Source organism: Equus przewalskii, unplaced genomic scaffold (genome assembly GCF_037783145.1).
Source record: "Equus przewalskii isolate Varuska unplaced genomic scaffold, EquPr2 ChrUn-10, whole genome shotgun sequence".
NCBI lineage: Eukaryota > Metazoa > Chordata > Mammalia > Perissodactyla > Equidae > Equus > Equus przewalskii.
Window position 1 is genome coordinate 3,602,043 of NW_027228747.1, and position 16,473 is coordinate 3,618,515.

General features: G+C 43.3%; 1 protein-coding gene across 19 annotated transcripts in view; it reads right to left on the bottom strand.

Moving 5' to 3' along the window:
• Window positions 1-2,129: 2,129 nt before the first annotated feature.
• The window catches only part of PIP5K1A (phosphatidylinositol-4-phosphate 5-kinase type 1 alpha), a 36,452-nt gene continuing 22,108 nt past the window's right edge, over window positions 2,130-16,473 (bottom strand). For 8 of the 19 annotated variants that reach the window (XM_070607053.1, XM_070607051.1, XM_070607050.1 and 5 more), the window contains 12 exons: window positions 15,133-15,263; window positions 14,580-14,697; window positions 14,250-14,402; window positions 13,254-13,553; window positions 10,813-11,018; window positions 9,730-9,813; window positions 8,811-8,859; window positions 8,514-8,598; window positions 7,317-7,463; window positions 6,988-7,117; window positions 4,092-4,140; window positions 2,130-3,816 (listed from right to left, as the gene is read on the bottom strand). In XM_070607053.1, the coding sequence (XP_070463154.1) occupies window positions 4,101-4,140; window positions 6,988-7,117; window positions 7,317-7,463; window positions 8,514-8,598; window positions 8,811-8,859; window positions 9,730-9,813; window positions 10,813-11,018; window positions 13,254-13,553; window positions 14,250-14,402; window positions 14,580-14,697; window positions 15,133-15,263 (1,443 nt within the window). In that variant the 3' untranslated portion in view covers window positions 2,130-3,816; window positions 4,092-4,100. The remainder of the gene's footprint in view (window positions 3,817-4,091; window positions 4,141-6,987; window positions 7,118-7,316; window positions 7,464-8,513; window positions 8,599-8,810; window positions 8,860-9,729; window positions 9,814-10,812; window positions 11,019-13,253; window positions 13,554-14,249; window positions 14,403-14,579; window positions 14,698-15,132; window positions 15,264-16,473) is intronic. The other 11 variants (XM_070607065.1, XM_070607063.1, XM_070607061.1 and 8 more) reach the window with 2 other exon arrangements.

Genomic DNA, 16,473 nt, shown 5'->3' on the forward strand with positions numbered 1-16,473 from the left:
ACTATACTTCTCTACCTTTGGTTTGGAAATTTCCATAACAAAACTTTTTTTAAAAAAGAGAGGAGAGAAATTGGAAACAGCAAGCAGATGCTTTATAATGGACTTTTAAGAAATAATTTTGCAGGAGATATTGACCTTTTCGTGTCCTTGAAAAACTAAAGAAAAAACATTTAATCTGGAATGTTTTAACTGGCAAATCTTTGTTTAAAGAATGAATGAGATACCAACTATGGTGAATAACTTTCAGAATAGCCGAGACTGACATGCTTAAGAGTAAAACATTAGACCAGGATTTCCAGCTTTATTATCCCACGGTTTTGATTTTCCTAACTTTTAGTTATAGAAGTTTTACACTAATAGGCCCTACTTGTATCTGAATAGATTGCAGCATACTTATAAAGTAGCAGCTGCTGCTCACCACTAGAGGGACCTTCTGATCATAAGAGGGTATCTACTGTACCCACTCAGCAGTTGCATAAATTGACCAGGGAGTGAGAAGGTAAGGGTAGCAGAATGACCATTTATGCCTAAAACATGTTTGGAAGTCAATTTCTTTCTTTTTGTTTTTTTTTTTTTTTTGAGGAAGATTAGCCCTGAGCTAACATCTGCTGCCAATCCTCCTCTTTTTGCTGAGGAAGACTGGCCTTGAGCTAACATCTGTGCCCATCTTCCTCTAATTTATATGTGGGACGCCTGTCACAGCATGGCTTGCCAAGCAGTGCCATGTCCGCACCTGGGATGCGAACCAGCAAACCCTGGGCCACTGAAGGGGATTGTGTGAACTTAACCACTGTGCCACTGGGCTGGCCCCTGGAGTCAATTTGTGTTAGAGAAAAAGTTTTCTCCTTATACAGCCTAAAGGAGAGCTGAACCTGTGGCTTAAACTCAAAATTCAAAACTTTGAGAATTCCCAATTACCCCTTCACTCCTATTACTTGTTCTATCATAAAGCTTTATTACCATCTCAATTCTCTCCTTTCCTCTCCAACTGATATCACAATCATCCTAGGCCCATACCACCTCACACCTAAATTATTATAGTCTAACCAGTCTGCTTTATCTACCCACTTGGATAGAACTTTGCCAACAGATTCTTCTCTGAATCATTTTGTTTTGTTCTACATTCTACTTAGGTACAAAAACATCCTACGGCTCCCTATTGCCTCCTGTTTAAAATAAAAATTCCTCAGCCAGCAGTCAGGGTTTCCAGTGTTACCTCCACCTATTCCTGCTCCAGTATTCTCACTCAGGTCTCCTTCTGCATTGCTTTTCTCATACCTCTAGGCTCTCATGCTCAAGTGAAACTTTCTCCAACGCTTCTAGCCCACAGCAACCTCTAATTTTCTTCCACCGTTATGTTCTGTACCAGTCTTTCAGAGAATTGAAATCCTTAATTGTATCACATCTGATGTTTTTGTGTACACACGTGTGTGTGTGCACTCCTCTTGGACACTGTAAACTCTTGAAGGTCGATTACTTCTTTTGACCTCGAGTTGCCCAGTGCATTGCTCATTAGCTGGTGATTAAATATTTGTAGAATGATCTTAGCAAGATAGGGAACAGTGGTATGAAAAGAGCAATATTTAGTTAACTTGCTCCTCTCCAAAGCCCCCCCTTTTTGTCTAGTTTCCCACCACTGCAAAAGAGCCTAAGCTCAACCTCACACAAGAGGAAACAACAGAGGTGAGGGAAGCAGCTTTTATGCTTTCTAAGAGTGACACCTTAGGGCCAAGTCAGGGGAAGGAAAGGGAGGGAATCCTAGGGCCAACCAATCTCAAGCTTGCTTTTCCCACTGTCCCTCTCCTCTTCTCCTAAACCTGAGTAAGAGTTTGAGCTTTGGATCCCCAAATCCCTCAGTTAAAGTGGGCTGCAACCTAGGCAACAGACCTACAGTAGTTCCCTTCATATCCTTTCACAGCTTTTCTTTGTCAAGTTCAAGTTGTTAGGTTGGAAGGGGTGGCTGGAATGAAGCCATTTCTCTCAGCTTGAGTTAGACTGAAGCTGGAGTGAGGGAAACTGGAAAGCAAGCAGCATTTGTTCAGGGCAACATGAACAAAACTGAGCCTGGGTGCTGGGGTAGGAGCATGGAGTAGATATTATATGAAAAAGAACCAGGAAGAAACAAGAGGTCTAAATAACTGATGAAAGTTTAATAGATTAAAACCAGATATTCATCACTTTTATATTGCATTTGCCATTTGTGAACAATACAAAGTAGTGGCAAATAGTGACATTTCATAAAAATGCTGAGTTCCCATTCCCTTCCCTAAGACCCAACCTCCCTCAAATATTCCCTCCCATCCCCTACAGAACTCTGTCCTGAATAAAACACTTAAATACATCATAAATAGTAAATTATGAAAAAAATAGCAAGAATTGTTTCTTTCCTTCTTGTAAAAAAGAACATGGCAGCAAAGACAGGCAGCCAGAAGCTGGCTGGGGGTGTCTAATATAGACAGTTATAGACAGTTAGGATATGGGCTAACCTACTATCAAGGTAGGGTGGGATGGAAAGGGGATAGTATGGGAATTCAACAATCTGCCTGAGACGCCAGGCCCCCTTCATGCCCTGACAGGAGTAGGAGGATCACATGGAGAACCACATACCTGGAGATGGGGAGGAAAAGGATTATATAGCGCCCATTTCCAAGTTCGCTGCATGAAGAGAGGGGGCAGGGCATGTGGCACAGCAATGACCTCACCGAAGCAAGAATCTGCTGGCTCCCCACGAGTTTAAGAGAATATTCTCCAGCCTCATAGATATGGACTGCCATTAAACAGACACAGGTATCCCACTCTTCACTGCAGCTCCAGGAACAGCAGAATACTGTCGGAATAGGTGGGAAGAGCAAGGAAGAAACCTCCTTTGGAGAAGGATCTAAAATTCATTTGATAAGCCTTCATATTTAGAAAAACAACCAGAATACATTTCAAATTGCAAAACAGTAATAATCATTATAGCCTGGCAGTGAGTAGGGTCCTGCTTAGGAAGGGCTCTGATCTTCTACCCCCATGACTGCCCTATGGTTTTAAAAAAAAGGGGTAAAGATTACCCCATGTCCCACTCTCTCCATTCCTTCAGCCTTAAGAAATTCATCAAGAGAGGAGGAGTTAAAGAGGAGCTGCTCCTGGCAGAGCAACCACCCCACTTCTGTTTCTCAAACACCAGGGCTCTTCTGAGGGAACGTTATGAATAGCCATCTCTCTGACACTTCTGGAGTTCTGATCTGAAACTGTCTGGCTTCAAATCGTATGCTGCGCACTACTTTTTCTTTCCCTCTTTGAAGGAAAAAAAGAAGGCAGCTGGGAGGTGGTTAAATACCTTACTCCCCCAAAAACCTTTACAAAGATTACAGGGTCTTCTTCCAGAGAGAAAGAGCTGAGGTGGGGATAATGTGCCAGCCAGTTTGTCCTGAGGAAATTAAGAGTCCAGCTCCTAGTGAAAGGTGCATGAGGGGGAAGAAAACCACCAAACCACCAAGTCCAGCAACCCCACTTCTAGCAGGAAGAATGGGGATTTGAAAAAATTCAATTGTGGAACCCAAGGTTGGCCAGTTGAAAATTCATGCCGCCCAACTCAGGAGTGGAGAGGATGCAGCTGTCCTCAACTGTCCGAGGCACTAATGCCCATTCATGAGGAAGGGGAAGGAGAAGAGGTTCTTCTTCGGGAAGGAGATAGAGAGCTCCCCTAGTCTCCGTTACGCTCCTTTTTTGATGACCAAGAAGAAAACTCAGCACTGCTGGGGCAAGGCTGACATCTTGGGATCACAAGAGACAGCAGAATCTTGTTCCAGGTCTTCTGAGTTTTTTTGCTCACTGAAAAGGGAAAGGGTGTAAAGTTAAGGACGTGGAGATAAGGAGGTAGGAATGGAATTCAAGTTAATTTCAACCTGGCTGGCAGAGTTAAGAAATTTTCTATTTCAGCCTCAGCTTCCAAGTACAAGGTACCAAAAACACAAAATTTTAAAAAGCAAGATTTAGGGGGCACCCAGTCCCTCTAACCTTGCCAGTTAACTCCTTGCTCCATTCTATCAGTGATCCTCTTTTATACCCTTCAAAGCTTTCACCTCCCCCACATCCCAGACACTCACATGGGTGAACTATGAGTCTTCAACTTCAAGCTTTTCCAAGAGGGTTGAACTAATAGGAGAAAAAAATGGAGGCAGAGAGAAGAATTAGAAGATAAAAAAGGAAAGGGACTCTCCTCTCAAGTCAAATCGTATACTGCTTCTCCATATTCCACTTCAGAATCAATTTAGGATTCAGAAAGAAGAGGCTAAGAAGCTACTAGATTTAGAAGCACATGGTTTTAATTAACTATTTAGTTTCTGGAGTTCTATAAAATATTTCCTAATACCCTCCTCTTCTGTCTTCAATTCCCAGGAGTGGGAGGCACCCAGTGATCACTGCCGCCTAATATTCATGCCATTGTGTAATTCTCTCCTCTTGAGTGTGGCCTGGATTTAGTGACTTTCTTCTAGTGAACAGAATGCAGCATCAGTGATAGAATGTCAATTCTGGGATTAGGTTACAAAAAGACTGTAGCTTCCTCTTGGCACATGCTCTCTCATTTGTTTGCTATGAGGGAAGCTAGCTGCCATGCTGTGAGCTGCCCTAGGGAGAGGACCACATGACAAGGGAACTGAGGGAGTACCATTGGCCAACAGTCAGCAAGGAACTGAGCCCTCAGTCCAACAGCCTTGCAAGGAACTGAATCTTGCCAACAACCATGTAAGTGAGCTTGGAAGCTGACCCTCCCCTGGGTAAGCCTTCAGATGAGACCACTGCCCCAGCTGACAGTTTGACTGCAACCACCTGAGAGACCTTGAGCCAAAGGCACCCAGCTAAGCCACACCTAGATTCTTAAGCCATATAAAATCCGAAATAATAAATATCTGTTGTTTTTAGCTACTAAGTTTTGGGGTAATTTGTTACACAACAATAGATAATATAGATTTTTATACCTGGAAGTGAAATGCTGCTATAGTAAAAATCTAAAATGTGGAAGTGGCTTTGGAAGAGGGAAGTAGGCTTTAAGGAGAGTTTTAGTGAAAGCTGAAACGTGGTTTTGAAAATTCTGAGCCTCTCCAGATAGCAAACAAGACTAAAATTAAGAAATGGCTTTCTAAGCAAGGAAAAAATCAAGGCACTGCCAGAAAAATGTAGTTTAAAGGTGAAGCCAAAGGTATAACTGTATAACATTTTTTAAGACCTCAGAAAAATCGAAGTTGGTGCCTTAGAGTACTATTTAGTCATACAAAAAGCCATTCAAAAAGATTAAGGGAATGTCTCAGATCCTCTCAACTTAATAGGGTCTCAGGAAGCACAGGGCTTATCAAGAAGGTATTTGTGGCTGTGGCTTTTGTCTCATGGAGTGAATCCCAATGAGATTGACAGGAAGCCCACAAAATCTTTGAGGGTATTACATCAACAAAAATATTACCAGCTTGGACTGAATGGGAAACAGTGCAAAATGAAAACAGACCACTGGACCCCCAAAATTCTACTGGCAAGAAGCAGGCTGAGAAACTACTCAGCTGGCAAACACATTCTAGCTTTCATGAAAAAGGACGACTCAGATAGCAAAACCAAGAGTAATAAGGGTGGAACCAAGAACCATGTGGAATTAGTCCCACATTTTGAGATCTGATCAAAGAAACTCCAACATTTGCTGCATTTTGGACTAGCTACAGATCAGTGACTCCTGTGCCTCCACTCTTCTCTTTTTGTACAGGAAGGTATGTAGTGGTTATCTAATGTCTGACTCACCACTGTATGCTGGGTGTGTGGGGAGAAAATAGCTTGTCTCTTTAGTTTAACAGGCCCACAGATTGAGAGGAACTGTACTCAAGGAACAACACTTGGGGAACTCATCCAAACCTGGACCTAATTTAGAAGACAAAATTCTGGTCTTTGAGCTGATGCTGTAATAGGATGAGACTAAATTTCAGAGACCATGGGAGGGAATGACTGTATTTTGCACATGGAGGGATATGAATCATTGGGGGCCAGAGGGCAGATTGTGATAGGCAACTTTTAAGTTAGCCCTCCAATGATCTCTGCTTCCTAGTATTCACACTCTTGTGTAATCCCTTCCTCTTGAGTGTGGGCTAGATTTAGTGAACAGAATGCAGTACAGGTGATAGGATGTCAATTCTGAGATTAGGTTACAATAAGTAACCTAAAGTGTGCCTTCTGCTTAGGTGCATGCACTCTTACTTGCTTACTCTGAGGGAAGCCAGTTGCCATGTTCTGAATTGTTCTATGGAGAGGCCCATATGGCAAAGAACTGAGGGAGGCCCCCAGCCAACAGCCAGCAAGGAAAAGGCCCTCAGTCCAGCACCCCACAATGAACTGGATCTTGCCAATAACCACACAAATGAGCTTAGAAGTGAAGCCTCTCAGTTGAGCCCTCAGACAAGACCCTCGCCCTGGCCAACGGCTTGACTACCACCTTACGAAAGACCTTGAGCCAGAGGACCCAGCTAAACTGCACCTGGATTCCTGACCCACAGAAACTATGATATATGTTTGTTATTTTAACCTACTAAGCTTTGGGGTAATTTATTATAATGGCATAGATAATTAACACATCAGGTAACAAAATTAAATCACAAGCTTTACACTGGATCCTTTAACAATTGACTATTAATTGTCTTCACTGCCCAGGAATCTTTTCAGCCTTAAATCCTAAGCTGAGAATTCTCACTTAACACACCAGGAGATGAAGGGTTAGTTGGGGTATTTTGACTGAGTATCAGAAAAGTCTGCACATAAAGGCTTCCTCCCACCCCCTAAAGATGCAGAGATGTTGACACACTTTTCGAAATCACTAAAGATGAACTCTTAGGACAGTAAACCTGCAAAAATCTAGTGAAGAGCAGAAGACAAACAATGATCTCAGGAAAAAACAGAATTATGGAGGCTCCCAAGGACCTGAAGAGAGAGATGACAAGATTATATGGAGAAAGGGGCCAAGGAACCAACCTTGTAGTTAGCATTTGCAAAGTCTCTCCAACTACAGGTGAGAGATAGGGGTCAGGAATAGTCGAGACCTCACTGATTTTCTCCAAAGGTGGAGTCTGAGGTAAAACATCAGGACGACCGAAGTGGACGCCTGGAAAAAAGAAAGGGGAAGAAAATCAATAAATAAAAAAGAAGAGAAAATGGGGTCGGGGAAATACAGGGAAAAATATGTTGCAACTTGGCTCTTCCTGGACAGGAAGGGGGAGTAGACGCCCTAGGCAGATAAAACAGGGCTCGGAAGAAGGGAGGGGAGTACCCAATCACATGGGGACCCCAGCCCTGGCGCTGACCTGGCTCCACTTCCGCCTTTGTTGTCACTTGTGCCTTGTGTTCCCCAGAGACCGATGGCTGGTAAGTAACGCAGGAGTTGCTGCTGGGGCCTGATCGCCGAGAAAAAGACGAGCCAGACCGAAACTTTTTGGAAGGAGAAGGCTTCACTTCAAAAGGCAAAGAGAGAGCCTACTTAGCACCCACCTCAGAAACCGTCACCAAGATATAGATACAAATTGCTAGCATCCCCAACACAAACCCAAAGTTGTTCTGCAAAGCAGGAAGAAGGGTTAATGCCAACAAGGATGAGCCCTGTAAACTACTCTTCAGAGGAGGGGGTTTCTCAGTTCACTTCACTTTGGAAAGCAGAAAACCTAGAGGAAAGGGGACACATATCTCTCCCCACCTACACACAAGCTTGATTGCTTTGCTTCCACTCTTATTCCGTAATTCCCTTGTTCTTTAACAGTTTCCTTCAGTTAAACCTGACAGCTGACGCTTTCACTCTACATCCTCATAGCACTTACACAAACAGCACTATAATGATACTTTATACTTGTTTACACATGACTGTGAAAAGACTTTGAAAGGATTTTCCCATGTGTCTTAAGACTGTCCTGGCATGCCGAAGTCTTCTCTGCCTCACGGAGGGACAACTGATGCCTATGATGAGGAGACGGGAAAGAGGAGTTGAAATTTGCCAGCAGCAGCAGCATGGAAAGTTTGGAAAGAACACTGGCACTTCCCAACCAAGAAAGTTGAGGGAAGAGACTAAGAACACCTGCTAAACAGAAATCAGTAAATGCTTCTCCAACCATTTGATCCTAGTCCGAGAACTTGTTGGCATTGGGGATATGGATGGAAAATAGAACAGTGGCAATAACCTTGCCTATCTCTGTCCATAAAAGTCTAGTTCTGCCTATCTTATCCTGTGGCATGGATTGTACACCCACAACTACACATTTTTTTGCAACCCCACCAATTTCCCAGAAATACCCCTCACCTCAACGACACATGTAGGGAGAGCCAGGGGGAAAGCAGCAACTCAGAAACGACTGGGATACAGTGACTGACATAAGGACGGGCAGCAGCTCTTACAGGATGTAGGCAGAGCAAGAGAGGCCTCTGGCCTTGGCAGTTCCCTGACAGAAGTGTCCTGCCCCCCATTTCTTGGATTAAGGGAGCCATTGGGGGATCATCTGGTAGAAGCCACTTACAGGGGATCTTCTTGAACACTGTGTTGCACATGAAGCGCTGGAATCGTTCAGCATAGAAGCCTGGGCGATGCACCGATACAGTGTCCTGCAGAGCAAAAGAAACGGCTACAGAGTTAGAGAGGAGGAGGCCCAGGAAGTGGACCTTCTATTTCAAGGGCCATTTTCCCCTAGGCTGAGACCCTAGCAGAAGGGTAGAACTCACAAACAAAATAAGATAAGAAAGAAAGAAGAAACTGAGGATGCAAATCAGATGTGAGAGAGGAGAAAAAGGAGAGCCTCTAGCTGACTGCTACTCACCCCATCATGTACCAGAGCTTTCCAAGAGTGCTCCAACTTCTTAATAAACCTGCCAAGGAAAACGTATATCACACATTCAGTTTTTAAATGAATGACCTTATAGTTTTCTATTTTAGGGAGTTAAAGGGGCAATGGTAATAGAGAAACTTAAAAAGACAGAAGCTAGGCAAGCACACCCACCATTACACCGGCTTTCCAAAGAACAGCCGTGGTAGTGCTTATTCAGCACGGAGAGCAAAGCTGTTTCCAGGTAAGTCAATTATCCCCCAACGGGAAAAGGGTAGTTAATATGTCCCTGGCAAGTCAGAGACAACAATATTTATTGTAAAAGGAAAGCTAGAGGGATAGATGGGCAAGCCTGGAAGAAGGGGAGTTAAAAAGTGAATGATAATACTCTAAATCCGTAAATCAAGTATTGTCCAGTCCTCATTAGTACCTGAAATCTTACAGGAGCAAAACTGGGGTCTAACATTTCCAGCTCCTCCTTCACCACCACTTCATTGACTCAGTTCCTCAGGGTAATACTTTTCACAGAACACAGTGACCCATTTGTTTTTCCTCCATGAAAAAGGGAACATGTTTCCAGGTGTATCCCTATGTGGAGTGACTCATCTCACAGGTTTTTCACAAAGAGCCAGACAGATGGCATATTCTACCCTGGCGTTTCTGAGGACTAAGTCAGCTTTCCACAGAGGTATACATTATGTTTGGGGAGGTGACAGGGTAAGGAAGCCAGGAGACAGGGAAAATCAAGGAAATAAACCAACATTTGAAAGCTAATGAGGTAAGCAGTCAGATTGCAACTCATTGTTTTTTCTCCAGGAAGAATCTGGTGACAAATCCATCTAAAAGAGAAATGTGAATGGTCATCTGCATCCACTCTGCCCCCGAATTTGGGATCCATCCATATGCTTCTCACCTGTAAGACTGTAGAATGTCAATGATCCCAATATAAAGCAGCAGCCTTTCCCCTTTACTGTTCCGGGCAGGGATGCCACCCATACTGGGGAAGACAAGAAGAAAAGAGTAAGAAAATCTTGTGGCTAGCAGGTAGAGGCTTCTTCGAAACTGAGTCAAAATCAGGGCATGGAACTGAGACCTAAACATAACTGTCTCATCTTCCATAAACTGGGGAAGAGTGAGAACCTTCCTCCAACCCCAAGAACCACTCTGGAATATGTATTTTAACTTCTTTCTCTCCAAATCTCATTTGCCTGCCTCTCCCACCCCAACTCCACCAAAGAGAATCTAAAATCACCCCTACTCAGCAATTTTTGGAATGCTCCCTCAATTAACTCTAAACTTCCTCAGTACTTTCATATTTTAATTTATGTCCTCTAAGACACTCTTCTTGAGAGTCATATTAAAGGATACCTTAAAAATGAAACCACCTAAAAGACATTTATGGTACTTCAATAACTACACTTCCTTGATAGATCCACATTGATAAGAAAGATGCCTTCCATAAAAAAGTCTATAATAAAATTCTTTCTGATGAAATTCTAATACAATGTACAGACATATGTTAAGACTCTGAGTGTACTTTTTTAAAAGTCTTTTAATTTTGAATAGCTCTCCTTCCAGATGCACTACAAATCCCTAATTTAAAACATCTTCCTTTCATTTTATTTATTTTTTTTAAAAGACTGGCACCTGAGCTAACATCTCTTGCCAATCTTCTTTTTTTTCCCTTCCTCTTCTCCCCAAAGCCCCCCAGGTACATAGTTGTACATTCTAGTTGTAGGTCCTTCTGGCTCCGCTATGTGGAACACCACCTCAGCACGAATTGATGAGCAGTGCCATGTCTGGGCCCAGGATCCGAACTGGTGGAAACCCTGGGCCACCGAAGTGAAGTGCGCAAACTTAACCACTCAGCCACGGGGCCGACCCCTGCTTTCACACTTTTAAGAAAGCTCATTCTGTGGTTCTGTAAGCATTAATGCTACTGACCTAACTGCTGAATCAATATGCTCTCCTTCCTCATGCCCCTGAACCTACTTACTAGTCATCAGTCTCCATAGTGCCACCTCGCCGAGCCTCGCCCTGGATAGATTCCATGGCAGTGGAATAGAGAGCCTTTTGCGGGGCTGGTCTGCGAGTGTCAACTGAGTGTTGTGCTTCATTGCCTAAGGGCTCTCGTTGTGCATAATCTATGTTATGGATTGACATCAAGAGGCTATAGTCCATGATCTTGAAGCTCTGCAGAACCTAATGGAATGAAAAAGCATGATATGAGCCTTGGGAGGCATGAGAATTTTTTTTTTTCAGGATCTCACAGCTTTCCTGATCCAATTATTCTTGAAAGTGAACCTCCAGGGCTAACCATAGGATTATCTTTTGCTCCTACTACTCCTTGGAAAAGGATGTATTAACCTCCTCTGGTCTCTATTCATTTATAGTCCCCTCAGCTTTCTTTCATTTAAATAAATACAAATTAGACCACAGCCTAGGCCACAAGATCCTCTTTGTTTGTTCTTTCCTTGTATCTCTTCATGAAAAGAGCATTATATTCTCAAGGGAACAAAGAATACATATGAGTGCTATAAAGACCCACAAGGAGGTCTGGTAAAAGTACACTTTGTGACAGAGCAGAGTCAGTTCAATATTTACTGAATCCCTACCATCTGTAGGCATTGTGCCTGCTTATGGGGATACCAAGATACTCAAGAGAGTTTCTGTCCTCAAGGATATTGTAATTAAGGATGGGGAACAAATATAAAAATAAATACAATACAGTCTAATATGTGCAACAACAGAAGCACTTACATGATTGAGAAGTAGTATAGTGGAGGTCAGGAAGTAATACATAAATAGGTTTATGAAGGATAAATTAGAGAGAAATTAAGTCCAAGTAAATAAAGGAAGGAAAGACTATTGCAAGGCCTAGAAGCATAAAACAGCATGTTACATGCAGGGAGGTGAAATCTGGTATTGCTAGAACAAAATGCAAAGGATAGGTGTGGCAGATTAGAGCAGTTAGTAGGGGCTAGAAAATAACCGGCCTGACAGTGACATGTGTCTTATTAAGGAGCCTAGATTGTATCGTATAGTTCTCAACCCTCTTTCCACCCCAGAATAGGGTGGGAGAGGGGATACTCCCACTAGTTCCAGTAGCTCACTTTGGTGGTGCAGCTCAACTCAGGGTGTTTTGCTGGGTGGGTGAAGTAAGGGATGACGAGAGCACAGGACTGATTCTTATGTATAGTTATAAAAAATGCTCTCTGTTCCACTAACTCTCTAGTCCTTACAACCAACAAAAATAGGCATTATCCTGGAAGCAGATGTAGAGTAAGCAAAGAAGGGCAAGGAGGGACAACACTACAGACTGAGTAGAGGAAGATGATCTTACAAAAGCAGTTTGAGAAAAAACTATCAGAAACGTAGAAAAATCAGTAGGGAAAGGTGTAACAAAACCGAAGAGAAGACTTGTTAAGAAAGTCGAAATAGTCAACTGTCAAAAGCTGCAGAAAATTCAAGCAAAGACTAAGAAGCACTCTCTATTTGGCATCAAGTAGTCACTGGGGAGAGCAGTTCAATTGAAGTGGTAAGAGCAAAAGCCAGGACACGGTGGGTTGAGGTAGGAATAGGAGAAGAGAAAGGAAAAGGAGAGATAGAAGCATCATTAGATGAAGATGTTGAAAAGAATCCACCTAACCTTAAGATAGAAGAGATAAGCCTGTTTGTGTGTAGAAAGAAAACAATCAGTAGAGACTAGAGCCAGAGGAGGGAAAGGAAGCAAGTTAAGAAGCAGGATCCTAAAGAAAAAGGAGGAATGGGACGTAGAGCACAAAGGGGATTGACCTGGAATAAGCCACCAAGTTGGAAAAAACGGAGACTAAGGATGGTATGTGCAGATATGTTTATAAACTGGTGATGGGGCAGGACAAAGGGATGGAACAAAATAGAAAGCTAAGGTAGTTTGGTGAGAAACAAGGCTGGGGGATGGGAGTGAGAAAATGATTTGAAGAGAGTGTCAATCATCTGAAATCTCTGCTGAGAAGAACAGGAAATGTATTGATAAGCAATACTCAGGGCCCAAATGGAGTTGGATATCATAAGTCTGTAGAGATGCCAGTATATACAGTTGTGTGATTTTCTTCAGCAGCACTTCAGCTTCCAAGACATAAATTTGGATTTGGCAGGCAGGACCAAGATCTGAGGAAGGATAGTGCTGGTATGAAAATAAGGAGAATCTATGATTATGAGGCCCAGGATAGGCAGAGAAGGAAATGAAGCCACACTGGGGACGATAAATAGGGAGAAAGTAAAAAAATGTAAGGATACAGCAATGATCTAATGTAAAAGTTATTTTAAACGAAGTCTAGGACATATGGAGCTAAAGAAGAGAGTCCCATCTCTAGATTTGATGCCTAAGAACAACCAAGTTGTTTTAGTGATTGAGATTTTTGGTGTCTAGCAGAGAAGGAAATACGACAAACTCACCAAACAGTCGCGCTGCAGGGTCTTACACAGAGCATTGTACATGTCGGCATCCAAAAAGAGACCATCGGAGATGTCTTGTAAGAAGTCCAGGTCTTTAAAGGTGGGGAGAGGCTTTTCTCGCTCTTTTTGGGAAGCCCGCCGTTTGTAGGTTGAGCCCTTGAGGTCATATTTGATATGCATCTTGACAGACCGTGGTAAGAGATTGTTCATCACCACAATTCGAATGTTCTTACCACCTGCCTGCACACAGTACAGTCCATAGAATTTAGGCAGCAAAGTCCGAGGGTTCTGGTTGAGGTTCTGAGGGTACGAAAGTAAAAAAAGAATTAGGAGAGCAAGTTGGTTGATTTTCAGTGAAATTCAAGGGCAAAAGTTGCCACTTATATCTGCTACAAGGGATTCAGGTACAATCTGTCTATAAGCCCACACTATATTTATTTAAAATTTCCCAATACATCTGTCTCAATGATGGGATCTCCACCAAGCTGAGCCATAGACTCTCCAATATAGTAACCAGTCACGATAGTGAACGTATGATACAGTCTTTCAGACAGGTTTAAGATAAGACAGCGTGGAAAAAGTCTTAACTCTTCGCCCTCGGTATAGTACATTCTTGCGGGTATGATGGGAAGCAAAAGAGAGTTCTCTAAAATCTCCAGAACCTCCAAGAGCAATCAGTCAGAGTAAGACTGAAGAGAGTACTAGCAGGGTAAGTAAACAACCTCATTCCCCAATCTAGAATGGAAAACAAAATCATCATTTAATTCTGCCTTTGGGCAGGATGGCCTAAGCCAAATAAAATTTAAGACAGGACAGATAAACAAAACCCCTTTTAGCCATAAATAGGCAAAAGAGATGGGGCAAAAAGCACAAAAATGAACTATGTTCTTAAGACAGAAGCACTGGCATTGTTTTGCCCCACTGAAGCCAGCCTCCCCAGCCTTGTCTAGGAGTGAAGCAGGCAGCACAGGCAGCCAGCGATCCTCTTCGCCTCACCATGTAATATCCTGGCAGCAGCTTCTGCAGAAACTCCGCCTCTTTATGTTGAACTGTTTTAATGATGAATTCGTCGTCGCTGGACACATAGAAGAGGGAGCCACTAGCCCCGGAGCTGCAGAGTTCAATCAGTGGCTCACTGCAGAGGGAGTACTGGGGCCCAGAGAGAAGAGAACAAGAAGTTCAGAGATACCAGGGCCTGCCCAATCCGAAATCAAGTACAGATGCAACTCTGCTCTAAAGAAAAACTAGAGCAAGACCGTGGGAGTCTTCCTTTGGGAGTACCCCTCAGATACTAGATTCACATGGTCCTGAGATCTGGAAGCTTACCAAGTAATCATCAGGCCGGATACCAAATAACTCGCGAAAGTAGCGGAAGGCAACAGGTGCATAGGTCTTGAACCGAAAGTCATTGTAGTGATGAGCAGGAGTCAGGTTGCTCCCTTCACTGTGGGGTTAAAGAGAAGCAGCCGTAACTTACCAGTCCCTGTCAACCAGGGAGTTACCCTGGGAAGACACTCAGAGTCACCCAGAGGCAGGTCAATATACCCCTCCTGAGAGAACCAGAGGGATTAGGTGAGCCAGTTACTTAGTGGGGCAAAGGCACAATACGGGGATTAAGACCTGGGCACAGGGAATCACACTGCCTCCTACCCAATGCACTGAATTGTTTTGTTTTTTACGGCTTACTCCACAGGCTAGAGGCTCATGGAAGCATCCAAAGGACAGCATCTGCTCTCCAAATTCTCCAGTCCCACATCATCTTGATTAAGATCAGGTTAAGGACTGGACACAAGCTTGAATTAGACCTGAACCCCTAAAATTGGTTGATATGAAAAAGCTGTTCTTTCCAGGACACTCCCCTGAACAGTAACCTCTGTACCTGGGGAAGAAGATACTCTCCACCACGTAGAAGTCTTGCATGAGGACATCTCGCTCTGGTTTGGTACTCAGACTCCCCACAGTGTGAGTAATGCCTAACTGGATGGCACCTTTCAAGGCTGATGAGGTTGTCTGAGAAACAAGAGAATGAAAGTTTCTACTATTAAATCTGATCATAGCAATAAAAACTCAAGACGGAAGAGCCAGAAGGAGCACTCAAAAGCAAATGTCCTTCTAGTAGTTCAGACTAAACTGGGGTAAACCAGTTTCCCCATCTCCATGCTTTACATGGCAGTTAAGCCTGGCAAGATTGGAAGGGCATGAAGATAAAGAGTAGCAAGGGTGGGACTGTCCAAGCCAGCCTCAGCTAGACAGGTTGTCCTTCCTATGTACTATATTGAGAGAGCAATCTTTTTTTTTCTCCTTTTTTTGGTGAAGAAGATTGGCCCTGAGCTAACATCTGTTGCCAATCTTCCTCTTTTTGCTTGAGGGAGACTGTCACTGAGCTAACATTTGTGTCAACCTTCCTCTATTTTTTGTACGTGGGACGCTGCCACAGCATGGCTTGATGAGTAGTGTGTAGGTCCACACTCAGAATCTGAACCTGTGAACCCCAGGCTGCTGAAGCAGAGCATGCAAACTTAACCACTATACCAACCGGGCTGGCCCCATGAGAGAACAATCTTAGGTCTCACTCCAAAAATTCCTGCCCTCAGAGTATCTGGGGCCCTGCAAACATTTTATTCATCTAATATAGAATCTAACTAGGGCGGGCCCGATGGCACAGTGGTTAAGTTTGCACGTTCCGCTTTGGCGGCCTGGGGTTCGCTGGTTCGGATCCTGGGTGGGGACATGGCACCGCTTGGCAAGCCATGCTGTGGTAGGAGTCCCACACATAAAGTAGAGGAAGATGGGCATGGATGTTAGCTCAGGGCCAGCAAAAAGGGGGGATTGGTGGCAGATGTTAGCTCAGGTCTAATCTTCCTCAAAAAAAACCCCACAAAACTATGCATTAAAAAAAAAAAAAGACTGTAACTAAAATTAACTGATATTCTAATTGACCACCTAGCTACAGGAACTTCAGACCTCTAAGGGAGGGCCTGACTGGGTGTTCCATGGAAAACAGAGTGGCAAAAAAAGCTCCTAACTGAAGACGAAAGCCTGAAAGATTCAAATTATTTCTGAGAGAAGTACTTAGATTTAAAATGATCGTACTGTGGTCAAAACACAAATACAGGAGCCCCAATCTCACAGTCCAGGGTTCCAATTCCATGGGAAAATAACACATCATCTAGATCTATGCTGTCCAATACTGTACTCATTAGCCATACTCGACTATTTA